Source organism: Cygnus atratus, chromosome 8, assembly GCF_013377495.2.
Source record: "Cygnus atratus isolate AKBS03 ecotype Queensland, Australia chromosome 8, CAtr_DNAZoo_HiC_assembly, whole genome shotgun sequence".
NCBI lineage: Eukaryota > Metazoa > Chordata > Aves > Anseriformes > Anatidae > Cygnus > Cygnus atratus.
The window spans coordinates 27508271-27532424 of record NC_066369.1 but is presented as its reverse complement, the minus strand read 5'-3'; the positions used below and the strand labels follow the sequence as shown (position 1 = coordinate 27532424).

Genomic DNA, 24154 nt, shown 5'->3' with positions numbered 1-24154 from the left:
TGCTTGTCTGTGCTAAGAGGATGCTCGGCTGCACAGCTGATGTGCACATGGGAGGTCTGTGTGTGTGTTTAAGAGACGTAATTAGCTGTCATCACATGTGCTGGAGCCTTCACAGCAATCTGTGCAGCAGTCTGATGCTTACCCAAAGTATCCAGCCAAAGAATTAGCTGTTTCCTATCTTGCTATTGACTTGCTTATTCGGTTGTTTGTGTTTTTTCTTTAAGCTCTGCCGTAAGCCAGAGGAAGGGCAGCTCTCACGTGAATATTGTCTTGCCTTGTGAGGAGCTTTGCAGATCCTAACAGTGTTATCTCAGGACTGATAACCATTGCAAAGCAGCTGCAAAAGGTGAAGCCTGCTCGTTTCTCTGCCTCAGGAAAGCTGGTTCTGTCCCTCCCGAGGGTCCAGCAATGCTCTGGTTTCCCCCTAGCTGCTCCCACCACCCCGCACACCTGCTGCTGACAGACCCAAAGCAGACCCTGTGCTGCCAGCACGGAGCTAAAAGCAGGGCAAGGAGCAGCCGAGACCCATCCATCGGGATGGGCTGGCACAGCCTTTATTTAAAGCCATCCTGCTAAGAGAGAAATACCCGCACCCCACAGGCGAGCAGTGCTTGCCTCAGCATCTACACCGCGTTTGCCCATCTCCTGCCTGGCACGGAGCGGGGCGGAGGCTTTTGGGGCTGCATAAGGAAACAGGGCAGGGTGTGAGGGGCTGCCCCCGAGGAGCAGCCGGCCCGGAGCTGCCGTCTCCAGCCCCGGCACCCCCTCACCAGTCCCGCGACCCCTCAGCCGCTGGGCGGCCAAAATGGCGGCTGGGGGTGGGCCGGGCTGAGGCGGCGCCGCGCTGTGGGGATGGGGCAGGGCCGTGAGGAGCGGGGCGGGCTCAGGAGCACCATGGCGGAGCCCGAGGAGAGCGGCGAGGCTCGGAGGTACCGGGGCGGCTTCAACCCGGACACCTGGGAGCAGGTGAAGCGGCGGGGGAGCGGGAGGGAGGTGGGGGGAGCAGCGAAATGGCGGCGCGGGCTGAGGCGAGGCGTGTGCCCCGCAGGAGCTGGAGGCCATCCCCATGTTCATGAAGCGGTGCCCGGCCGAGATCGACGCGGCGCGGCAGCCCGACCTGGCTTGCCTGCAGTCCCTGCTCTTCGACGAGGAGCAGGACCCCGCAGGTTTGGGGCCGGGAGCCGGCGGGGGCCGCCCCTCAGCGCTGGGGGTGCCCCGAGGGGCGGCGGGGCTGCGCGGCCCCCCCTGAGGCCGCTGCCCTGGTGCCGCCTTGCAGAGCTGGCCAAGATGTACAAAAACGAGGGCAACGAGTACTTCAGGGAGAAGGACTACGGGAGGGCCGTCGTCTCCTACAGCGAGGGGCTGAAGAAGAAGTGCGAGGACGTGGAGCTGAACGCCGTGCTGCACACCAACAGGGGGGCCGCACACTTCCACCTGGGTGAGGGGTCCAGAGCTGCTTTCCCTCGATGTTCTCCTTTTTTTCTCTCCTTTTCTTGCAATACAGCATGATAAATAGCTTATTTGTGGTAAAAAGACGTCTGGAACCCTGAAAACCTGGCTCACACTGGAGCCCAGCTGTGTGCAGGGCCTGCACTGATCTCAAGCATCTCTTGAAGCAACAGATTCTGCCACTCACTGTGTCCTCCCAAAGCTACCACCCGTCCTACCAACACCATTGCTACAGCAAAGAGGCTGTTCTTGGCCTTTTAGTGTTGTTGCAGTTGGTAGATCATCTGCTCAGTCACGTTGCTTATCTTTCACCTGTCTGATTCCTGTCCTTGCACTTCTTGCTCTAGGTTTGCTCCTTCTTCCCCCACTTGTCTCCTTGTGACTGTAGAAGTGGTGAATTAGTCTCCACATAAGCTATTTTGTTGCTTAGGGATCTTCTTGGATTTGAAGTGTAAATCAAAGTTTCTAAGCATTTCTTCTTCGTCTATAGGTAACTACCGTTCTGCTCTCAATGATGCAATCCAAGCAAAAAAGCTGAAGCCCACCCATCTCAAAGCAATCATAAGAGGTAAGTGTTAAAGCGCGTGTTCCTGCATGGAGTGCAAGGAACATCCTCTCAAAACAGCTTTAAGTATGTTGTGTTTACTTGTTACTCTTGTAGTTACAAACCTCAGAGTAGACTTTTGTTGCTTTTTTTCACTGCATGTTTCTGTGGTTTAAGTAACAGTGTTTATAAACCTTAAATTACTCCGAGTGTGCATCATGCTTTCTTTCAGGACTGCATTCATTTCAGAAAAGTAAAGCAGTTACTGTACTAGATCTCTTCTCTTGTTCTGCTGTTGCTGTTTCTCTCCAATACATAGCTTTGTGATTTGTATTGGATTTTTAATCAAAGTGCTATATTTTGCTCTACAGTTTCCCTATTTGTAAAAGAGGCATTCACTGAACCTTTTTCTATAGAAGATAGCATAATTTTTGTTGCTTTCCACAATACTTGCTTTTAGTGCAAGGTTGGTTTTTTTCATTTTTCATTTCTCGTTCTGTGTAAATTACTGCTTTATTTTTCCTTTTGAAACATACTGAAATGTTAATTCTAATGATGAAATTTTGCTCATAACAGACACTGCTAGCATCCTTCACAGACTTGTGACTAGACTAGCAAGTGGTGCTATAGCTGCTAAAACGTTTTAGATGTTCTTCTCGGCTTACCACACCTGCTGGAAGTCTGTGATTGAACGTGACCCCGCAAAACAATAGCATGTGTTGCTGTATATGCCTTTTGAAGGCACTAGGCCTAAAGCTGTCTTTATAACCACTTTGTATAGTAGTCGTATACCGACTCCAATACCAGACACTTAAAGTCTTAATCCTTCCAGGAGCTCTCTGTCACATGGAGCTAAAGAATTTCTCTGAAGCAATAGCATGGTGTGAGGAGGGCTTGCGAATAGATTCAAAAGAGAAAAAGCTTGTGGAAATGAGAGCTAAAGCTGACAAATTAAAGGTAAATATTATGGCAGTCTAGCATCTACTGTGCTTATTTCGGGATTGGTTCTGCCTGCTTTCCATCTAGAAACTCTTTGGCCAAAGAGTACTCTGTGCAAGTTTCTCTGTAGTGTAATTTCTTCCCAAAACAGAACTGAGAGGTGGTTTTGCGTAGCGTGTGTTGTTGAGATGTGGAGGGAAAAGAGCTGGAGCCTTTCTGGAGATCCAGACTGATTTCTCCACTCAGCAGCAGAGTAATGATGGGCAGTGACTTGCTGTGTTTGAACATGGTGCAATCTTCTCTTGCACGCAGCGAGCTGAGGAGCGGGACGCAAGGAAAGCAAAGGTGATAGAGAAGAAAGAACAAGGTCAAAAGGAAATTCTGCTTGCAGCAATAAAGGTGGGTCAGTGAGGGGATTTGTGTGTTGTTTTTTTTTTTTTTTTTTTCCTTAAGAACTCTCTTGTTTGTCTCTAAGGATTTGTTTTCCTGTGCAGATTTGAGGGCTAGTGCCAAAAATATTGAGATAAAACCATGATTCTCCTTATCTGCTTGGCTCTAGCCCCACCTCCCAGGACTGTTTCCATATTTTAGGTAACAACTAATGCAAAATACAAACCTAGTGTTAGGAGATGGACCAAGCATCCGAGAGGAGCACTCAGTGCTGCATGTCGTTGCATCCTGAAGTTATGCTTGCTAGGTCCCAAAGAACAGAACTTCAGATGCATCCCTTTCCCCATGTTTTCCCAGGCCTTTTGTCTCAGCACGCTAACTCCTCTGGATTCCCACCACTCATCATTCATTTAATGAGCAGTCTGGGTGCCTGGCTGAGGTTCTGGAATCTATGGGGAAGACCAGTCACCCAAGTCTGATACTGTAGGAAAGTTTTTGGTGGTATGCTTAAGAGCAGACTCATTAACAAGAGTGACACAATTTGTCCTTTTACTTACTGCTAATTTTTCTGATCTTATCTCCACACATACTTTTTTTTTTTTTTTTTTTAATTTCCTTCCTCCCCCCTAGGAAAGAAATATCAAGCTGGTTCTTGAACCTTCAAATGATGAAGAGGAAATATCGGATGGTCTGGCTGAGATATCTTTAGATGGGTTCCACTCCGACAATGCCACGGGGGCCAAGGTGCACTTAGATGCTGATGGCAACCTGAACTGGCCTGTCCTCTTTCTGTATCCTGAGCACGAGCAGACAGACTTCATTGAGGCTTTCCATGAGAACTCCAGGTAAATGAACCGTCAGCAGCATTCTGGCATAAAAGAAAATTTTGAGTAAATGTCAACAGCCAGTAAGTGAATCAGTGTCATACCAGTGAAGTAGCTCCAGAGCTTGAATCTCGTAGCTCACCCTGCTTTTGAGCAGGAGGTTGTGCTGGATGACCTGAGAATAATTCAGGCTGGAAGGGATCTGTGACTTACAAATGCTGCTCTAAAATATGAGGGCCAAAATCTAGATATTGCATACGTTTATAGTTCAGAGAAACACATCATACATGTCTGGTGAGTGTGATTAAAGGGGCGTACACTGCAAGCCTACACCACTAGGCAGCGGTATTTGTGACCCATCTGCATGCATGGATTTCAGAGGTTCACTACTGTCCTGTTTTGAAACCCTCCAAATATGTGGGTCTTGACAAGAGGATTAAACTAAAAAAATTGTAAAATGCTTCCATAAAGGAGCCTCTCATGATCACTAATGAGCCATTAGGCTTTTCTCAGTGCTAACTGAAGTGCTGTAGACCTTACAGACTATAAGCAAGTGACTGGCAAGGGACTTCCACTTTCCTGACGTAAACTTCAGTTTCTGGTCTGGCAAGTTTAAACAAACTCAGAATTTGTAACATTTTGTTGTAGGACATATGCATTCCTCAGATCCGCTAACAACATTACAGCTTGAAAATACAGTGCAAACAGATTAGTAAAGCTGTAGTTCTTACACAGTACTCTTTTCATGACCAAAGAAAGTGAAAACGGGTTCTTGGAACAAATTCCAAGAGCTGGTGCTTCCAGTTCTCCCGACGTACCAAAATAAACAAGTGACTGACACATGAGCATGTTCTGAGCGCTGGTCTGGTGAAGCACAGTGCTGATGGGACCAGGGAAAATCAGCTGTAGATTAAAAAATCAGTGTTTATTTTTACACCTTTTTCAGTGCGGAAACGAAAGCTAAAAATAACTTGCTCTTGCACTGCTCAAGCTTGAAACCAGTAGTATGAGTTAAACCAGGGCCTTGGTCTCATGGCGAAAGCAATGAGTTTCAAAGGAAGAAGCTATTAAACTTGTAGACATCTAAACTTATTTTCAGTCTATAGACTGATTTTGTTAACATATTTTTACCATTATTCACATGCCAACTGTACAAATTAAACCAAACACTAAGCTAACAAGTCCATTTGTTTTTTTTTTGTTTTGTTTTTTAGATTTATTGATCATTTAACGGTGATGTTTGCTGAGTTACCTCCTTGGGATTTAGAAAGAAAATACCTTCCCGGCAATCTCGAGGTGAGAAATTTGACTTTCCTTCTATTTGAGTTTGTTTGTGATATTAAGCATCTTTGTGTGTATGAAAGCAATGGTACCATTATCTGTTTACCGTACGTGGCTGTGAAGTAAGGATTTGGAGATCTGCGTTCACTTGTGAACTCGAACATTTTCCAAAGTACGTTTTTTATTATTGCACTTACATTGTATTTGGTCGAAGGTATTTATAGATATTGCCTAGATTCGCATTTTTATAACAGTAATTAAGATTTAGACCATCGAGTGGGTAAGCTGCTTGCTTTTTCACTTCATTGTGGTGAAATTGTTCAATACAAATGATAAAATACTTTTAAAACAAAACAAAACAAAAAAACAGATATTACTTTCAGATCTAATTGGTGGGAGTTAAACACCCACCCAGTTAAACCCATCAAGTCAATGCGATTTTGCTGTGGCTACAGCAGGTTTGGAGAACTTTTCAGGAGCTGTACCTAGAAAGCTGTTGATGTTTGTCTCATTTTCCACTTGACACGTGCCAGGCAGCAGGGCAGCCGGTAGTGTGGTGGGCAGGCAGGTCCAAAAGGACAACATCTGTGTACCTTACCAGATTACAAACTTGGATTGTAGCTGTGTGCGTGTACGCACAATCTAAGGCACAGCCAGATCTGAATCTCTTCTATTTAAACAAATAGAATGGATTTCTTTAAAACCTACTCAGTTTAATTCCTCCCATTGCTACATTTAACCTGTTAAAAGGTGAAATCCAAAAAGACTGGGATTGCTTTGCTGTAAAGCACAGGAGCAGCCCCTGTATTTTGTGTTCCTCCTGCCACTGCCGTAAGAGGCTGAGCTGGTTTGTACCTGGAAGACTTTGAATTTACACAAAACGGTATGCATGGCTGAAAACAGTGTGTGACACAGCCAGTTCAAGGTACAGAAGTTTGATAAACCTCTAGTAGATCTGTGGTGTGCTGCTCCTGGGCTTTCAACAGCGTAGTAGTTTGCCTTCTTGTGTCTGAAGTCTGTAATAACCCTCCCAAATTTCTTCAGCTCTACTTTGAAGATGAAGAAAGGGCAGAAATGTATGAGCTGAACCCAGAACAGACGTTGCTACAAGCGCTGCAGCACCAAAGGTGAGGCTGTACCTGTTCGCTTCCAGTGGGAGCACAAAGGCACAAAGCACAAGCTTTATGCTTTAAGGGCAGTTTTTTCCTCTGATTTAACAGTCCTAACTCGTGGCCATCTCAAAGCGGGGAAGATGTAAAACACCAGGACCACGTGACTTTGTGGCTGGCTTTAGCGACTTGGTTTTTGTTTTTTCCCTCCAAAAAAATGCACAGCTCTCTCCAGGGCTGCATAGAGTTGGGAAGGGCGAGTTGGACTACACACAAGCAGCAGTGTATAAAGAGAGCGTGTTGAAGGTTAACAATGCTCTTACTGTTCATAACCCTGTGCGAGCAGGTCCCCGCCCAGCTTGCAGCACAGTTTCACTCTCTGGAATTGACTTTCAAGTGTTGTGCAGTTATTTAGAGAAAAGAATTGGCTGTTTGTGAAATTTAAAAAAAACGTTGTAAAGCTCGTGCTGTTAGCTCGCACCGTCTTGTAGCTAGCTGGGGAAGGCCTGCAGCGCGGCAGCAGTGCCTTGGTCTGTCCCGGGGAGCAGAGCTCTGGTCCTGCTGCTGCAGACCGTGTCTGAACTGGCACTCCATAAAACAGCAGCATGCACAAGCCCTCAGATTTCAGGCCGTATGGGCAGATGCAGAAGCCTCCTTCCAGGGACAGAATAACAGCTCTCTTTTAATTAAGAGTAGTTGTAGGGAGAAGCATTGTTTTATAAAATGCTCCTCCTCGGATGTGTGTAGTCCCAGCTAGGAAAGGCTCTGCCAATCAGCCAAAAACTTTTCGTCAGCCTGTATTGAGCTGGGCAGAAGTCTCCTGCTTTGCAGAATGCTTTGCCAGATACAGGAAAACCAAAGGACTCTCTTTACTCTTTGCAGGTATTTTGTGAAGGCTGGGACGCCGACAGTTTTGGCATTTGTGAAGCGTTCTCCTTTTTCCAAGAACTACTTCACTGGCAGGAAGGTGCATCAACTACAACAGTGAGAATGAAACAAGGAATCTGGTGCAAGAAACAGTTGTTTCTGTTCTGTCTCAGCTACAGAATGCAAACTTCTGCTTGCACAAAAACACCTCGCACACTTCAGGGGAGAAATAATCTTGGCACGTGGGGAAACTTCCAGCAAAGAAGCATAGAAGGAGAACGAAGGGCTTACAAGAGGGGATTATTTGTTTAAATAGCAATCCAGCTGGCTTGCAGAAGGTCTCCTCTCTGACAGGCTGCATGGGGTTTTGAAACAAACCTGAAATGGTGCCAAACATTGGCTGCAGCTGAAGCAGCAGCAGCTGGGAATGTACTTACCTGTGAAAAATCACGGATTTCCTTGTGAGGTGGGTTGTAGTTGCCAGGGTTTAACAGCAGTGGTCTGGGGTGAGTACCTGCCTGCTGCCACGAGCTGAACGCGGTCAGGCTCCTGCATGGGCCGTTCTAGCTCTGAGGATTAAGCAGCAGCTGCTTTTTTCACCGCTCAGCTCTGCTGCCAGCCTGAGTAAATCAGAGCTCTTTGTCTGGAGCGGTGTGTTTTACCGACTTTTGCTACCTATATGAAATGGAAATAAAGGTGTCTATTTTAAGCAGATTGACTCCTGCCTAATAAATGAGGTGATCATTTTTTCTCCCTGTATGAAATACTAAAAGCGAATGACAAACGGTAATTCTAAACCCCAACCCAACAGCCTCATCCATCACGTTAACTGGTAGTGGCAACGTAGCCTTCTGTGCTTCTCTAGGAGCTTCCACTTTTAATTACAATTAATTCTGAATCTCAAATTTCTCTATCGCTAAGCTGCCTTGATGAATAGTGGCTGCAGTTTTAGACACATCAAGTTCAGAGGGCGTCAAAAGGCTCTTCAGCCATAAAAGCTTCTGTTAGATCACGAAGGACTTTTCTCTCCAGAGCTGGCTTCAGACAGCTCCAACGAAAGTAAACAGTCGGGCGTTCTGTTTAGTTATTTCTAAATTGCTGCGCTGTGCGCAAACACAGTACAAGCATCTCTGAGAGTGGCGAAACTCCGAAACTCGGGGTCGCTTCGCAGTGGCAGAGAGGCTCACAAGGCGGAGAGGTGGGCGGCCAGGTAGTACAGGCTGAAGCCGTTGCAGGCGATGCAGCAGAGGTTGCAGAGGGCGGACGCGGCGCGGTAGAGGGCGAGCTGCCGGGCCAGCTGCCCGTAGCTGGGGTCGGAGGCGCGCAGCTCCCTGCAGGACTCGCCGGCGAACAGCCCGACCTCCTGCCCCAGGCCGCGGCCGCGCTCGATGCGGTGCATGTCCGCCGCGATGTCGGAGGTGGCCTGCCCGAACCACTGCGCGTTGAGCGCGGAGACGGCCACGCAGACGAAGAAGACGATGATCTGCAAGGGGAGCAACGCCCGCCGTGAAACGCGGTGGATTAAAACTTCTCCCAAGCCCCTCTTAACAAGGCTCGCTGAAAGCTGGAGGGTAACTTTCTTTTAACCAAAGCCGCGTGTGGGCCTCGTCACTGTCTGCAGAGCAGGATGAAGCGGGCCCCCGCAGGGGCAGGGCTTCGGGCTGCAGCCAGCTGGCCTTTTAAAGCAAGAGGCTACTACCTGGGTAGTTTCTTCCTCGCTGAGCAGCTCGCTGGGGTGGTACATGGCAAATAGGGTCAGGTTGAGGAACGCGCAGGTGGAGCCGATGTGGAAGTAGTAGGGGAAGAGCTCTCTCTGGATGAAGCCGTAGGTGTGGCGGGGGAGGCGGCTGCGCATCACCAGCCCTGCTGGGGGGGAGAGCAAATGGGTCCCGGGCACGGAGCCACGGCGAGGAGCGTGCGGGGACCCCAACCTACCCGCCACGAAGGTCACCCAGATCTGCATTCCCCAGAAGGTGGAGAGGAGAAGCAGGTGCAGCAGTTTCACCGCGTTGGAGGGCTCCGCGTTGGTCAGCGTCGTGCCCTGGCTGGGGCCGGGTCCCTCCATGTCAGCCAAGCCACCCCACCCGGGCTGCAAACCCGATCTCCAAACCCCTTATATCGTAGGTGCGGGGCACTGCGTCAGCACCCAGGCACTGCCTGGTTTGGGTGGACTTTCAGCAAAGTCCAGCCAAAGCCCGCTCTGACCCCTGGCAGCAAGCAGAGTCAATAGAAGGGGGAAAGAAAAAGCCTGGACGGATATCAAGTACCTGCCCACGCTGCGGGTATTAAAGAGGTACCTTCCTCGGGGAAAAGTCCCTGCTGGGGGAGTCCTGCTCCAGCTCCCCTCCAGCACCCCAAAACCCTACGCCGGCACCCGGCGAGGAAGGTGGCAGTGAAGGAGCTACCGGGAGCATTTGGGGACGAGCTGGAAATGCCACCCCCAGCACCCCAGGCCAAGGCTGATGGTGACCTCGCAGCAGTAAAAGCGCAGTGCTTCAGGAGGAGGAGAGGTGAGTTAAAGTTTAATGTTGTGGCAGAAGCATCGCTCCCTGCTCTTAATCCACCAGCTGCAATCCCTAGCGATAAGCAGAGCGGGTGGCTCGCATCCCGCTGATAAAGGGGCAGGATTGCCCCGAGTTGGGGGAGATAAGAAGTCTCTGTAAAAATTGAATGTCTGGTGCCGCGTCCGGCTCGAAACGCCTTTATCTCGTGTGATAACAGGGCGGGGGGAGGCGGCAGCCCGGCTGAGGCCCTGCAGGGGATGGCCATGGGCTGAGATACGGCAGCGATAGGGCTGCGAGCACCTGGCCGGCGCCCCCAGGTTTATATGGGGGCAAAGCACCCTCCTGGGGACCGGGTACAGAGGCGATGGGGGGGGAGCAGCCGGGCACGAGCCCCCCCGGCCCCATCCCCTGCGAGCAGCAGCGCGGAGCAGCCCCGTGTCCGTGACCTGCTCCCCACGCCCCGTGCCCGATGGCTGGGCAGCAGCACCGCCGCCCCCAAGCAGATGCACAGGTCATTATTTTTTTTTTTTCCCTTTTAATGCACTTTTATTGCCGCTCCTTCCACGTGCCCCCGCGGCTCCCGTTGGCAGCGGGACTGCAGGGCAGCCTGATGGGATCGGGATTTCAGCTCAGCGCAGGCATCCTGTCAGCACCTTGGGTGGAAAACACGAGTTTTTGGATGTGGGAGAGGCACAGCTCCAGCACGGAGGCACGGTGGCAGCCCAGCCTCTGCTTCCAGCTTGCCCAGAGCCGAGAAAACCTCAAAACCCTGCAAGAACATCCCATTTTCAACCCCGTGTGTCCATCGCCCTCTGCTCTGAGCAGGGATCCGAGGGGCAGCAGGGCTCCAGAGCCGTGTCTTGGCCCGGGATGTGCTGGGGGCAGCGGCACCTCCGTGTCTGTGCCCGCCCCACCACTGTGAGAACGTTTCCCCATAAAGAAAGAGTTAAAAAAAAAATCAGTTTGGGGAAGAGTTCAGATCCTACAAAGATTCAAGTAGCGTTAATCGAACTAGAAAATCAAGTCCTGTACAGCAGCTTATAAAATTAGAAAGAAAAAGAAAGAGAAAAAAAAGGCCAGGTGTGTGACATGTCAGTGCGAGGGCGACGCGTTCCCGTGACGCCCCTCTGTCCTCGTCCCTCCGACCTCGCTCGGGCCAAATTCCACGGGGAGGCAGGGCCCGAGCGCCCCGTCCCACCGCCGAGGTGCCCCTTCCTCCTTGCCAGCCCCCTGTCTGTCCGTCCGTCCGTCCATCAGCAGCCTCCAAGCCCCCCGGGCGGCCTAGAGGTCCCTGAGGCGCGCGATCAGGTCGTCCTTGTTCTTCAGCAGGAACCTCTCGCAGGCCTCGAAGGTGGCACAGAAGCTGGAGGAGAGCCCCGCCACGTTGGTGGTGACGTAGGCGAGGTACCCCGGCGTCGCCTGGTTGTAGTAGGCCACCTGCGGCGTGCGGGAGGCGGGGAGTTAGGGCCGGGCACCGGGCCGGGGCCGGCGTGCGCGGGGCAGGGCTGCAGCGGCTCACCTTGCTCGTCTCCTCCGACTCGGGCCACACGCAGAAGCCGGAGCAGAGCGTCTCGCCCCGCGTGAAGCTGGCGCAGGCCGGGTGGGTGGGCAGCGTCACCGACCGAAAGGCCACCACGTAGGGGTCCCTGGGGAGGAGGGCAGGAGGTGAGATGGGCCACAGGGACGGGGACGGGGATGCAAACGGCCGCCGCTCACCCTTTGTCGCAGGGTTTCCGCCGGGACGCCAGGATGACGAAGTCCTGGGGCTTGTTCTCGTGGCTGAGCGTCTGGCTCACCACGTGGTAGATGGCGTCGTCCTCGTCCACCTGCTGGACCAGCTCGGCGCTCCTGCGGGGCAGGAGGGCGCCGGTCACACGTGGAGAGGCGGTGACGGGCTGCGCACCGACAGCCAGCCACGGGGGGACCCCAAATCCACGTTTCCTACGTGCAGCCACCAGCCCCAGGGATGGGGATGTGCGGTTCGAGGAGCGAGCACAGCTCCAACGTGAAACACGTGCTCCCAGGGAAACCCAAAGGGACCTTCAGCCTCAAGGATGTGCTTTTAGGAAGGGGTCCCTTCCCGCCCCGCAGTGCTCACGCGTAGTGGCTGTCCCACTCGTGCCGGCGCCGCAGGTCAGAGAGCAGGGAGAAGGCCTGGCCGGCGGCGATGCCGACGGACATCTCGATGCGGAAGGACAGGAACTTGTCCTCCTCCAGCGTGTATATCCGCACCTGGGGGCACAGGGCAGGGCTGGGATGCACCCATGGCATGTCCCCATTTTGGGGGCAGCTCGAGGGGCCAGGGCAGGAGCCGGTACCTTTTCCTTTTCCCTGGCAAGCGCCCAGTTTGCTTTGGCTACGAGCGTCTTCAGCGCGGAGACGTTGTTGTAGCTCAGATAAACCTGCGGCAGGGCAGCACGTCAGGGGCTGGAGGTGCCCCAGGCAGGAGGCAGCACTGCCCGCAGGCTCCCTACCTTGTTGCTTTGGTCCCAGGGCACGGACAGAGGCACCTCGGTCTGCTTGCAGGACACGACGTATTTCCTGCAGGAGGGGAACCGTTCTCCTTACGGTGCGGCACAAACTGTGCCCATGCTCCCCAGTGCTGGGGGGTGGCATCTCCCAGCTGCCCGCTCTCCCCGCTCCGTCCCCACTTGTTTTTTCCACTCACCGGTCCAGCCGAATCTTTTTCCTAGCGCTGGCTTCCCTGTACCTCCTCTCTCCATCCTGATCAATGGGAAACGCACAGCAGGGTAAGAGGGTAAAAATACAGCTTTTGGGGAAAACATTCAGTGGGGTGAAGCCCCACGCCTGCCGGAGGTTAACCGCAAACCATTTTGGTGTGTTTGGAACCATTTTTGGAGCCCACCAGCTCATGTCCCTGCAGCCCCAGCAGCTGGGTTTTGGGAAATCCCGGCACACCCTGCCCTGACCTGGGATGTGTTGGGTTGGTGAAAGCAGGACAGAGAGAAATCCTGGCTTTAAGACCCCAAAACCAGGTGTGCAGACACGGCTCAGCCCAGCACGAGGCTGTAGCTGTGTTGCTCACGCTGCAATTTACCCTGAGACGCACGGATGTCTGCTTTGCTGCCGTGTTTGTGTGACATCCTTTCGAAAATATTTGGATCCGAGCAAACTATGGATTAGAATGCTTTGAAAGGTGAAAACAACCTGATAGGTTTTCATTCTTTCCCTTAAATTGCAGGAACATTGAGCGCAAACTTGCAGGCAACGTTCTGTGAAGCCTTGCATGGCTAACGCGCTTCCACCTCTGCTCGGGCAGGCCTGCTACTCTATTAGCAGTTACACGGAGCTATCGATTTAATTCACCGCCGCTGAGCAATCTGATTTCCATCCCAACAAAACGCCGTTTGTTTTGCAGCAGATCAGAGCACACAAAACCATCGGAGCCTTTCAGGGCTCGGCAGCTGCCTGCTGCTTCCCCAGGACCCGGAGCCGCCGTGGTGGGGACAAATTTGGGGACAAATTGGGGGCTGCGGTCCTTACCCCCGGCTGGGGCACGACCATGGGCAGGGTGCGGGGCCGGCCCTCCTCGTCCAGCACCACGAAGGTCATGAAGGCGCTGTTGATGTGTCTTCTGCTGACGGACATCTCCTGGCCGTACGCCTCGGCGCAGACCCCCACCTCCATGCTGGGCAGGGGGCAGAGAAGAGGTGAGGCACAGGGGGCCATGGGAGGGGATCCGGGGGTCCCGCTGCGGGCACCCACCTGTTTTTGAAGGCGTTGTTGACGATGGCTTTGAGCACCAGCCGGTCCCCGACCTGCGACGGTCCGCGGAAGTGGAACATCTCGATGGCGCGCAGCGTGGGGTGGGCATGGCACAGCCGGCTGCGGGGCGGGCGTTATCCCATGGGACCCGTACCCCAGAACCCCATACGCCCCTTCCCAGCATGGTCAGAGCCGGGGGACCTGCACGTGCCATGAGCTCGCCCTTTCCCGCTGTGCTGCACCCCCTGTGCCGACCCCGCCGGCGCTGTGCCCGGCCCCGTCCCTGCCACCCTGCCGGCTCCCAAGGGTCCCCAGCACCCAGCTGCAGCCGCCCCCCCCGGCTGCCCACCCCCCACGGGCACCTGGCCGCGATGGTGGCCACGTTCTCCATCCAGGCCATGATCTGCCCGCCGAAGGTGTTGCCCTGGTGGTTGGCGTGCGGGGGCAGCACCAGCTCCACGCTCTCCACCCGCGTCTTCTCGGCCGGCACCACCACGCTGCCGTCCCGCGTCTCCAGCTCTGCCGGGGGGGCACCAGGGGGCTCAGCGCCACGGCTGCCCCCGCGCCCAGCACCCCAATTCCCTCTGCTCCACCCTGGCAGGGGAAGCACTGTACCGGTCTCGCGGGGGCTGCGGGTGAGGAGGTCCTTGAGGGTGTCCTTGTGGACCAGCCGCATGCGGCGGCGCTCGGCGGCGATGCTGTGCTCGATCTTCTCCTCCTCTGTCTGCGGGGCCAGTGGCTTCAGCTTGACCTGGGCACGGGCGATGGATGGGGTGGGTGCCCTGTGCGGGGCAGCACCCCTGCGACATCCCAAACCAAGCACAGAGGAGCTGGGCAAACTCCTGCCAGCGTGGCTGGGCTGTGCTGTAGCTGGAGGGGCCAGAGGGGAACGTGGAGGACGTGCCATTGCTGCTGCCTCCAAGGCAGGCACCCTCCGTGCCATAGCCCCAGCACCCCAATGTGTACCCAAAACCACCGTGGATATGGGAGCAGCCCCGGTCCCTGCCGCAGAGGCTGGTTCCCTGCTGGCCGGGCGCGGGGGCTCGCTGAGCAGCGCTTACCTTGGTGCCGGGGGGTCCATGGGCCACGAAGGTGGCGTAAGCCTTGCAGATGCTGCAGTGCTTCCCGCTGCACAGGTCCTCGTAGCTCACCTGGATGCCCACCTGGCAGGGGGCACAGCACAAGGGCCCCTGAGCCACGGGGGCGAGCGGCTGGGGGGTGAGCACGCAGGCACAGCACCACCGACACGGGGCACGGGGGTTGCAGAAGCACCCACGGGGGTTCCTCACCCCAAATATCCCCCCCACGGAAGGATGGGGGAGCCTGCATTTAAAGCAGGGCGTGAAGCGCAGAGATTTCCAGGATGTGTGGGATCCTGAAGCTGAGCAGGGAAGAGGAGGAGCGGTTTGGTGCCCGAGCATCAGCGGGTGTTTATCAAAAAGCTGCATGGGATGAGGGGTAGAGCTGGAGCCCGGAGGGATGTGCAGGTATGGTGCATGCGGCTGCAGTGCACAGGAGGGTGCAGCTGTGGGGACAGCGAGGGTGCACAGGGCAGGCAGGGGGGAGAACAGGGTTTGCGCCATACGAACCTCCATGCTGGAGTTGAAGGCTCGGTTCACTTTGGCTTTGATGTTAACGACCTGCCCCACGCTGGAAAACACGGAGAGGGGAAGGAACAGAGAGGTGAGTGGAGGATGACATCCCACGGATGTACAGCACCGAGCACCTCCCCGACGAGGCGTGTGCGTGCCAGCGGGCACGGGGACACCCCGCTGAGCTGAGGGACCCCACCAGCCTGCTGGTGTTCAGCCCGGCGGGGAGATGTCGCCCCCACACAGCCATGTGCAAACAGGTGCCCGGGTTTGGGCACTCCCGAGGGGCTGCAGAGCTGCCCAGGGGTGTTGGCGAGGGGGGGACCATGCACCCCCCCGCCTCGCGGGCACACGCGCTCCTGCCAGAGCAAACGGCTCCCTGTCCTCCTCCTGCCCCCGGTGTCCTCCTGTTTGGGGTCTCGCGTGGGGACCCCCTTGGTTGGCAGCAGCCAGAGCGGCCCCAAAGCCGTGTGCGCCCCGAGCGCTCGCAGGGCCTGCAGTGACGGACACCCTGCGGTGCCGGGAGGTGGCAGAGGGCAGGATCCGTCCAGGGGCGTTTTGCCCTGTCTCGTGCCTGAAATACCTGCTGGCAGCAAACTGCTGGAGCAACCCTCCCAGCCCTCAGTAGGCTTCAGGGTAAACACAGAAACAGCTGCAGCCTAATGCACACCAGGCTGGGACTAAGCAAAATAAGCAAATGCAGCTCACTGGCATCAGCAAGAGGAAAAAGTCTTTAATAAGTGTATGACTAGGTCGGGAATGCTCCTCATCCTCTAAAAGAGACCAATGCTGGAAAACAAAGTGGAAAAATGAGCCCTGTTACTGCCTCCGTAAGTTTGCACCATCAAGGGCTCAAAACCAGAAACGGGGAGAGCCTCTCAACCTCCGCCGTCCCCACGCACGACTCCTGGCTGCGAGCAGCCCCGGGGGGCAGCCCCAGCCCCCGAAGCTCTGCGAGGTCACTCTGGCCGGAGCGGGCGCCGGCCGCGGCGTGCCCGGGCGTTAGCGGGGTTAGGCCAGCAGCCCCGAGGCCGTGTCAGTGGGGTTAATGCTCCCAACTCACGGCAGCGCTGCGTTATGCCGGCCGCTCCGGCTACTCTAGGGCTGCGAACGTCCGTACCAGACACCGCTCCTCGCGCGCTGCTGCCCGGGGGTGTTTATATACGTCTGGCTGGTGCGGAAAGAAAGAGCAAGATACGGGGCGGTTAGGGACGGAGGCAGGAACACAGGGCAGGGCTGGGGGATGCGGAGCACTCGGCACGCAGCTGGTTAGTGTTTAAGCAACAGACCCAGGCACGGAGGAGGACAAATGACAGACGCAACCTGCAGCTCCCCAAAGGTCTCTCAGGCTTCACGCGGCCCCACGTTACATCCCTGCCAGTATAACGCGGTGTTATGCCGCACCATGGGGCATGGGGCCTCATCCAGTTTGGCTACAAGGTCCCTTTGCTGCCTCCTCCCTGCTCGGCAGCGCGAGCACCCTGCCCAGCTCCATCCATCCTGCACGGCAGCACCCTGCCGTGCCACGTCCCTACGCCACGGTGCCGCGGCAGCACACGGTCACGGCACGGGGCGGCTCGTCCTCACCCGTGCCAGCTGCCAGCAGTGGCTGTGAGGTGACAAAAGTGGGGGGTTAAAGCTTCCTGGGGGTGACGGTGAGACCTGGAGCAGGTTTCCCAGGTTTGGCCGGGTTCATGGATGCTTTATCACACTGCTTGCTCACATCCAGCCCTGCCACCGGCCAGGGGACAGAGGTGCCAAGAACCTGGCACCGTGCGTCTCCGCTCCGGCACAGCCACGGATCTGGCAGCAGGGTGCTGTAACACACCCAGGTGGGAAGCTGTTGGCACGGCGAGGCTCTGCCCAGCCTGGCCCCAGCTCGCCCGGCCGCGCTGCGGCATCAGGAGCACGCCCCGGCCACGGGAGCGGGCAGAAAGCAGCGCATTTACCTAATCGTGTGCTCAAAATAGATATCGTCCATCGAGGCGGTGACGCACGGGCAGCCGGCGTGTCTCTCGGCTGGAAAGGAAAAACAAACGGCGTCAGCAACCCGCAGCGGCGTGCTTTGCTCCTCTGCCTCGTGTCTGGGGGGGCGGGCACCTCCAAAGCCCTGCTCCTGCCTCTGCCCCTTTCCCCGCTGGCAGGCCGCCCAGCTGCTGGCAGCCTTTGGGGATTTGTGAATGTTTCGCCCAGGGTTTGCCCCGCGGGGTGGGCGTGCTGCAGCTCCCAGCCACATCGCTCTGCCTCGCTGGTGGTTGGGCCCCGGCCGCGGAGATGCGCAGCAGCTGATGGCAGCAGCACAAACATTTTAAAGCCACCCTGCCGGCTCGGCTTGCCCTCAGGACCAGAGAACCACCCCCAAACTGCAAAACTGCCCCGCTTCCCTGGCAGCCCTCTTGCTGCCCTGGCTCTGGCTGCACCCCGACTATGAAGCGGGAAGTGTCTGGGGGGGAAGCAGCTGCTGCATTTGATGTGGCCCCGCGAAGCCGCGTGCGCTGCAGAGCCAGCCTCCTCCCCCTCCGTCCTGCTCCTGGCCGCTCTCATTACTCAGCTCACTGGCAGCGTGCCCGGCCCGGCTGGCGTCAGCGCCGCCGCGGGCAGCGGGGCAGGGACGGGCACGCTGCCGCCTGCACGCAGCCCCGCATCTCCCAGCACCAGGACCCTGCCCTCCGGCCCCGCTCACCCCGCAGGAGGATGCATCCGCTTGTCCCTTCTGCTCTCCATCACCCCGTGCTGCTCCAGGCGTCCTGGAACAGCCCGTTTGCCTCCCCACCCAGGGTGCCAGGGGCAAGCCGAGCTCTCCAAAACCCACCCGTGGGTTAAATGTGCCTGGGCACCTTACCCGAGAGGCAGGCGGCCGTGTCGATCCACTTGAGCAGCTGCCCGGCGCTGAGCTCGCCGCGGTGGTTGGTGTGGCAGGGCAGCACCAGCTGGCTCATCTGCACCTCCGTGGGGCTGCGGCCGCCCATGGCCCCCGGCGCCTCCTCACGCTCCCCCGGGTCCCGGCTGCACGGCGGCGGCGGCGAGGTCGAGCCCTGCGGCGGAGGGGCGAGATGCTGGCACGGGGCTGCGGGTCGTTAGCCCGGCCTCGTTAGGAACCGGGCATTACGGGGGCGCTGAGCCTTGGGAGTGTGACCCTCAAACCCTGCTGTTTGCCTTTCGCATCCCAAATTTTGGCTGCGTGAGGAGATCCGCCACCACAAAGGGCATCTTCTCCTTGGCTCCCTTTGCATAAACGGGAGAAAACCCCCGGGGACCGAGGACGCGTGCAAGCCCCTGCCCGGCGGAGCGGGATGCTTTGGGCACCAGGGACACCCAGCAGCCGATCGCTGGGGAGAAACGGATAAAAATGTTCTGAGTGCAACAGGGAGCAGGGCAACCAGGAGGAATTTTACAGACCTCAGCAAAAAGAAGAAAAAAAAAAAAAAAAAAGAGCTCTTTGGCTGCTTGGAGCGAGCTTCCAGGCCGTTCATCAGCACTGGTGCAGCGCAGGAGCTGACCCGGTCGCTTCCCCCCCCCCAAAAAAAAACCCCAAGCCCACCAGCCGGGATCCTGGCCCCCCAGATCAGCCCCGTGCTGGAGCTGTGTTATCGGGGGAAAGGCGCCTTTGTCCGGGGTGGTGGAGGGCCAGGTCTGCTCCCCAGCAGCCTCCAGGCTCGCCCAGCACAGGGCTCGGCGCGGGGCGGTTTTGGAGAGCCTGGGATGGCCGCGGGGCCGTGAGGGGGGCGGATCAGCCCTCGATGGGCTGTGTTACACCGAGTGGGCTGCGTTACACAAGGGATGAACTCAGTTAGCCCCGTGAGCAATCGAGGAGACACGAGAGCCGTCTGGGCTTCATTACACCGCTTCCTTCCTCTTTATGCTCCAGCCACGTCCCCCATTTATCGCCCCCGTTGCAAGATCCCAACGGCGGCAGCTCCTTCTCCCCTCGGCTCTCCCCCGCCGCCTTTGTAAACGTCTCGGAGCGAAGCCTTCCCTCCCATCCCGGGCTCGCCTCTCAGAATAGCATTTTTCCGCAGCCGCTCTAGCAGGAGACCTCTGTTTCCATAGCTACTGGTCCAAGACATCCCAGAAACGGCACAAAACCTCGGCTCAGCGGGGACGGCAGCGAAGGCGGCGAGCGAACCCTACGGGGAGGGGGCCCCGTCCCACGGGGACGTCGGCAGCCCCTGAACCCCCTCGCGAGCCCCCCCGGGCTGGTTTGCAGCATGCCAGGGCGCCCACCCGGGCAGCACGCAAGGACACGGCTATTTCTGGAAGCCGGCAGGCGCTGGGGAGCCAGCCACCAAAGAGCTCCAAAGATCCCTGCAGCGAAGTGAGCAGCAAGCCTGGCCGGAGCGCCCTGTGTTTATTTCCTCCATGCTGGTCGCTTGGAAGTTTTTGGGAAGAAGCTGCCATGCTGTGTTATCCCCCCGGCCCCGCACTGCAGCTGGGGGTGCTCATGGGGACGGGTGTTGTGGGATGGGGAGCGGTGGCCACGGGGGACAGGGAGCGTGCGGGGTGCTCGGCACAGCCACGCCGGGAGCGCCGGGGTTACGGGCACGGCACGCGGGGTACCTGGAGGCCATTGCAACAGAAGCTCAAGATGTCTTCAGGGACTATGTTCCCCTTGACCATTTTTAAAAGACACCTGGAAAGGAGAAGAGCGGGCTCGGGTTAAAAGAGGAACAGCAACCCGGGGGCTGGGGGCGCTGCCGTAAAGGGGCTCCGGGGGCACCCCCCGGCACCACCAGCGGTGCTGGAGCGCTCCTGGGGGGGATATGGGACACACAGGGCACCCTAGGCACGGCTCAGCCGCTTTGCATCGCCTAAATTCCCTGTTAGCCAAAGCACGGGGGCTCAGCCCTGCTGAGGACCTGCTGGCGTCTCCCCGTGGGGATGCAGCAGGGCTCGGCCGCGGCGGGGCTGTTTGCTCTCGGGGCTGGGCACTTTGTTTGGAAGGAGCCGGCTAAATCCGCGAGTGGGAGCAGAGGAGCAGAGCGGCGCAGGCAGGACGGAGGCTGCCGCCAGCAGCTTGTAAACAGACAAAAGGTGACGGAGGGGCTCGGCACCGGGCTCGGCGCCGGGCTCGGCACCGGGCTCGGCGCCGGGCTCAGCACCGGGCTCGGCACCGGGCTCGGCACAGGGCTCGGCACAGGGCTCGGCACAGGGGTCAGCACTGGGCTTGGCATGGGGCTTGGCCGCACCGGCTCACCCAGGCACCAGGGATGCTCGCAGGGTGGTCCTGGCCTCACCCACGGCCACCAAGGAGGGACGGGGGAAGCTGGAGCCCGGCCCCGAACAGAAAATACGACATCCAGCAAGAGCAGAGAGGGCTCGGCCACCCTCACCCACCTGGTCCGGCCGTGTAGGGTCTGTCCCCGGCCAGCACCGCGGGGACAAGACATGGGAGCATGTTGGATGCTCGCAGCGGGGTGTCCCGCCCTCTCCCCTGCGCCCCACACTGACGTCCCTCCCTCCCCAGGCCGCCAGCCCCCCGCGATGCCCCAGCTGGGGGCTGCGGGACTTAAAACCGACAAGGGTAGAGCCTGGGCTCGCACCTGCCATTCCCCAAGGGTCAGGCCCGGCGCTCGCGGGTTTGCTGGAAAGCCTCCCGGCTATTTTGGAGCGCTGGGCTGAGCCAAGAGGCGGTGCCGGGCCGATCCCACAGCCGGTGACGCTCCGCTAATACTTTCCGTGTATCTCGCTGCCGCAGTCACAAGACGGCCGAGGTGTCCTTGGCAGCGGGACGGGCTCACGCTGACAGCAGGGCAGCAAATGGGATGCTCCCGTCCCCGGCCACACCGCCGCTCCCGGCACAGAGCCCAGGGGCACGCCGAGCCCTGCTCCCCACCAAGGGCTCCCGGGGGTGGCTTATTGCAGGCAGAGGCGGTGGCAGTGGCCGGGGGTGGCCCCGACCCACCCCACAGCCGCGGTGGCCGACGCCAAGAACACAGAGCTCACCGTGCCTTGGAAACCCAACGCTGCTCCTGGCCCCGATCGCACCCTTCGTGTCACCTTGCTCGTTCCAGCGCTAGCAGGAAGGGGACCAAAAAATAAAAGAGCCACCTGCTTTGCATCCCCCGGCTGTTTGGGGCGCGGGCACACACCCGCCTTCCATGTACAGGGAAGGGAAGCGCACGGCCGCAGCGCTCCTGAGACCCGGAGCCGCCCGGATCGAGGGTATTTATAGGGTGGGAGGTTATCGAAAGTAAGCTTGCAAGTGTCTGTCCTCATTGAAACCTTCCGTCTTGCTCAGCTGTCAGATGGGGAAGGCTGTTGAGCGATGCAGCCCCTGGCTCACCATGGTAACGGGATGCATCGCCCCGGTGGTGCTGCTCTTCCTCTGTCACCCCTGGCGTGACCCACTTCTACCAAAAAAATAAAGTTTGCCTTGGAAAAAAAAAAAAAAAAACGCCTTCAAGCGGAATATTTCTCCTGCCTCCTGCCACGCTCAATTCCTGCGCCGCCAAAGAGGGGGGGAGAGGCACAGAGACACGAATGGCCCCACAGATTTGGGGTGTGGGGCTGGGGAGAGGGGGGTGCCAAGCGCTGTGTGTCCACGAAGCCAGTCTGGGAGTTGAATAGTAGGGAAAAATAGTAGGGAGCAGTTGATAGTAGGGAAAATGGGGATGTTTGTTCATTTTCCACTCGCACAGAGGTCCCCAAGTCCTTGAGCCCCCAGGAGCATGGGTGAGCCACCCCCAAACAGTCCGGGGGTCCCTGGTGCTGTCCCCCTTGGGATCTGGACAGGGCACGGTGCACGTGACAGACACATCTGTCCTCCCACCGGCTCAGAAACATCTTCCCCAGCTCCTAACCGAGATGTCCCTCGTCCGCCTTCGCTCTCCCACCTCCCCTCCGTCCCCGCGGTGCGCCCTTACCCGTCCCTGGGAATGCTTAAAGAAAAAAACGGGGGGAAGGAAAGTGGCGACACGAGTCCTCGGGGCGGGGGGTGGATTATCGGTGTGTAATTGAACAATATCCATGGTAACGAGCAAATCTGCACGCGTTAAAAAAAACTAACCTGACCTACTTTGGGAAATCCTGCCGCCTCGACTGGGCAGCGAGGGCCCCGTGCCGGAGAGGTGAGCTCCTGGCACGCTGCGAGAGCTTTTTTGGGACCACATGTCATGTCTTCCCCAGGGGTTTCGTGGAGCAAAGCGAGGCGTCGGGCCAGGAAAGTGCAACCTGAGGGCCACACGCGGTGGGGGCCGCGAGGACGGGTCTGTTTGCTGTAGGTTGTACACCAGCAGCCCGTGGAAAGCCTTTGCTGCTGCCAGAGCAGCTGGGGCCCCTTCATCCTCCTCCTCCTCCTCCCTCTGCTCCACTCCTGGGGGTGTCCGCAGCCCCCAGCCCCATCCCTGCCCATCCCCAGCCGTGGGGGCAATGGGGCTGCAGCTGCCCCGGCAGGGGGCCAAAGTCCCCTGGGTGCTTTGCAGGGGACAAAGGTCCCCAGCACCACTGCCGCCAGCCCCAGGAGGTAGCAGAGCTGCACATGAACCCTTGTAGGTGCCGCCAACACGGACAGGGACAAACGGCACGCGTGTGGGGACACCCGACAGCACTGCCCGGCACGTGGCTGGTGCCCACCTCCCTGCTCCTCACGGCTTTCCTGGGGAGAGGACTACCACGGCCGGGACCACTATGGCCAGGACCACCACGGCCAGGACCACCGCAGTTGGGACCATGATGATTGGGACCACCACAGTTGGGACCACTACGGTCAAGAGCACCACAGTGTCATGCAGCCGCCCTATCCATCCACCCACGCTACCCCAGCCGGCCCCGTAGTGGCCCCATGCCCACGATTCCCAAATATTTGCCCCTTTTGAAGCACAAGGAGTCCAATTCGCCCCTGGTGCCCCCACATCCCTGCCCGCACCCCCGGACAGCCCTGGGGCTCTTGGAAGCAGGCAGCTCGGGCTCGTGCAGCGTCTCCCTGCCAGCGTCCCCCTCCCCGCGCCCCGCGGCACGGCTCGGTGCAAAGCCCCAACACCAGCAGCCTGAAGGGCAAGGGGGCATCCACCAGGCGAGCGGGGCAAGGAGGGATTTCCCCCCCCCAGGCCCTCTCCCCGCAGCGCTGGCACTGCAGGCACTGCTCCAACACCCGCCGTGAAAACTCCTTTGGGTGGCACAGGGCATCTCGCCCCGCTCGCGTGCCACCGTCCCTCGTGTCCCCGTCCCCCCCCGGGTGTCCCCTCTGCCCTCACCTCAGCCAGAAGAAGCTGAGCATTTGCAGCGCGGTGGAGCGGCGTGAGGAGGAAGAGGAAGACGAGGAGGAGGAGAAAGAGGAGGAGGAGAGCGAGGAGGAGGAGGAGAGGCGTCCGGACACCTGCGTGTGGCGCTGGGCTCGGCCAGCACCCGGGGTGTGGGTGTCGAGGCCAGTTCTACGCTGCCCTTGGGACGCAGCCAGCGCACACCCCCTGCTTCCTTTTAAATAAGCGCTCAACTTTTCTTAAGGTAGCGCTTCGCAAAGCTTCCCTACCCAGGGAGGTGCCGGGGAGCGCCGTGCTCCGGCACGGGGTGCTGCGGGGCACGGCACCCGTCTCCCTGCGTCCTCCTTCCCCACGGCACCGCGTCTGAGCGGGCACGGGCACGGCACGCACCTGGAAGGACTCCTGCCCGCTGGCTTTCCCCCGCAGCCCCCGGAGCTTCTCCAATTTCCTCGGCCGCTCCCTGGCCCCGCTGCTTTTGAGGCAGATCTGGCTGGGATCATAAAAAAAAAAAAAGTTTCCAGAAACAAGGAAAGAAAATGCAAATTGCCGTGTTGCTGCGGTAGCCGCGCAGCCTGTTAGCTTTTCGGGAGGTGTTGTTGTGTTTGCATTTTATTTACGTGCTTTGATAAGCAAACCTTTGGCCATCAGTGTACATAAGTTTGATCAAAGCCCCTCACAGGCACACCCAGCACTGGAAAGCCAGCGGTGAAATAATTAAACAAACTCAACAG

General features: G+C 57.7%; 3 protein-coding genes across 8 annotated transcripts; 1 reads left to right on the top strand and 2 right to left on the bottom strand.

Moving 5' to 3' along the window:
* Positions 1-862: 862 nt before the first annotated feature.
* On the top strand, positions 863-8115 carry TTC4 (tetratricopeptide repeat domain 4). Its single transcript, XM_035537309.2, has 10 exons — positions 863-966; positions 1049-1166; positions 1277-1438; positions 1940-2017; positions 2826-2950; positions 3245-3331; positions 3953-4167; positions 5361-5442; positions 6472-6554; positions 7419-8115. The coding sequence occupies exons 1-10, from the start codon at positions 895-897 to the stop codon at positions 7522-7524; spliced, it is 1128 nt and encodes a 375-aa protein (XP_035393202.1). The 5' UTR covers positions 863-894; the 3' UTR covers positions 7525-8115.
* Positions 8116-8586: 471 nt separating this feature from the next.
* On the bottom strand, positions 8587-9468 carry TMEM205 (transmembrane protein 205). Its single transcript, XM_035537472.1, has 3 exons — positions 9339-9468; positions 9103-9266; positions 8587-8886 (listed from the first exon to the last, which is right to left on the bottom strand). The coding sequence occupies exons 1-3, from the start codon at positions 9466-9468 to the stop codon at positions 8587-8589; spliced, it is 594 nt and encodes a 197-aa protein (XP_035393365.1).
* Positions 9469-10388: 920 nt separating this feature from the next.
* On the bottom strand, positions 10389-23915 carry ACOT11 (acyl-CoA thioesterase 11). 6 transcript variants are annotated; one of them, XM_035537304.2, is made up of 17 exons: positions 23418-23606; positions 19783-19855; positions 18068-18260; positions 17175-17244; positions 15223-15283; positions 14695-14796; positions 14249-14384; positions 13996-14152; positions 13634-13753; positions 13412-13556; positions 12576-12631; positions 12382-12448; positions 12226-12309; positions 12006-12139; positions 11624-11755; positions 11427-11553; positions 10399-11344 (listed from the first exon to the last, which is right to left on the bottom strand). In XM_035537304.2, the coding sequence occupies exons 1-17, from the start codon at positions 23438-23440 to the stop codon at positions 11189-11191; spliced, it is 1836 nt and encodes a 611-aa protein (XP_035393197.1). In that variant the 5' UTR covers positions 23441-23606; the 3' UTR covers positions 10399-11188. The 6 variants fall into 6 exon arrangements, with proteins under 6 accessions (XP_035393196.1, XP_035393197.1, XP_035393199.1 ...); XM_035537306.2 differs by lacking the exon at positions 19783-19855 and adding an exon at positions 16346-16396 and having other exon boundaries at positions 23418-23580; XM_050712159.1 differs by lacking the exons at positions 19783-19855; positions 23418-23606 and adding exons at positions 16346-16396; positions 18767-18895.
* Between the last annotated feature and the right edge of the window lie 239 nt (positions 23916-24154).

What these genes read in the sequence shown, in the direction of transcription:
- TTC4 (XM_035537309.2), top strand. Translation starts at nt 895, where the DNA reads ATGGCGGAGCCCGAGGAGAGCGGCGAGGCTCGGAGGTACCGGGGCGGC. An exon ending in ACCCGGACACCTGGGAGCAG is followed by an intron (nt 967 to 1,048) that starts GTGAAGCGGCGG and finishes TGTGCCCCGCAG; the next exon opens with GAGCTGGAGGCCATCCCCAT. An exon ending in GCTTTCCATGAGAACTCCAG is followed by an intron (nt 4,168 to 5,360) that starts GTAAATGAACCG and finishes TTTGTTTTTTAG; the next exon opens with ATTTATTGATCATTTAACGG.
- TMEM205 (XM_035537472.1), bottom strand. Translation starts at nt 9,468, where the DNA reads ATGGAGGGACCCGGCCCCAGCCAGGGCACGACGCTGACCAACGCGGAG. An exon ending in CTGGGTGACCTTCGTGGCGG is followed by an intron (nt 9,267 to 9,338) that starts GTAGGTTGGGGT and finishes CCCCCCCAGCAG; the next exon opens with GGCTGGTGATGCGCAGCCGC. An exon ending in GCGAGGAAGAAACTACCCAG is followed by an intron (nt 8,887 to 9,102) that starts GTAGTAGCCTCT and finishes CTCCCCTTGCAG; the next exon opens with ATCATCGTCTTCTTCGTCTG.
- ACOT11 (XM_035537303.2), bottom strand. Translation starts at nt 23,440, where the DNA reads ATGCTCAGCTTCTTCTGGCTGAG. An exon ending in GTGGCCACCATCGCGGCCAG is followed by an intron (nt 13,754 to 13,995) that starts GTGCCCGTGGGG and finishes CCCGCCCCGCAG; the next exon opens with CCGGCTGTGCCATGCCCACC. An exon ending in AGTCGGAGGAGACGAGCAAG is followed by an intron (nt 11,345 to 11,426) that starts GTGAGCCGCTGC and finishes CGCACGCCGCAG; the next exon opens with GTGGCCTACTACAACCAGGC.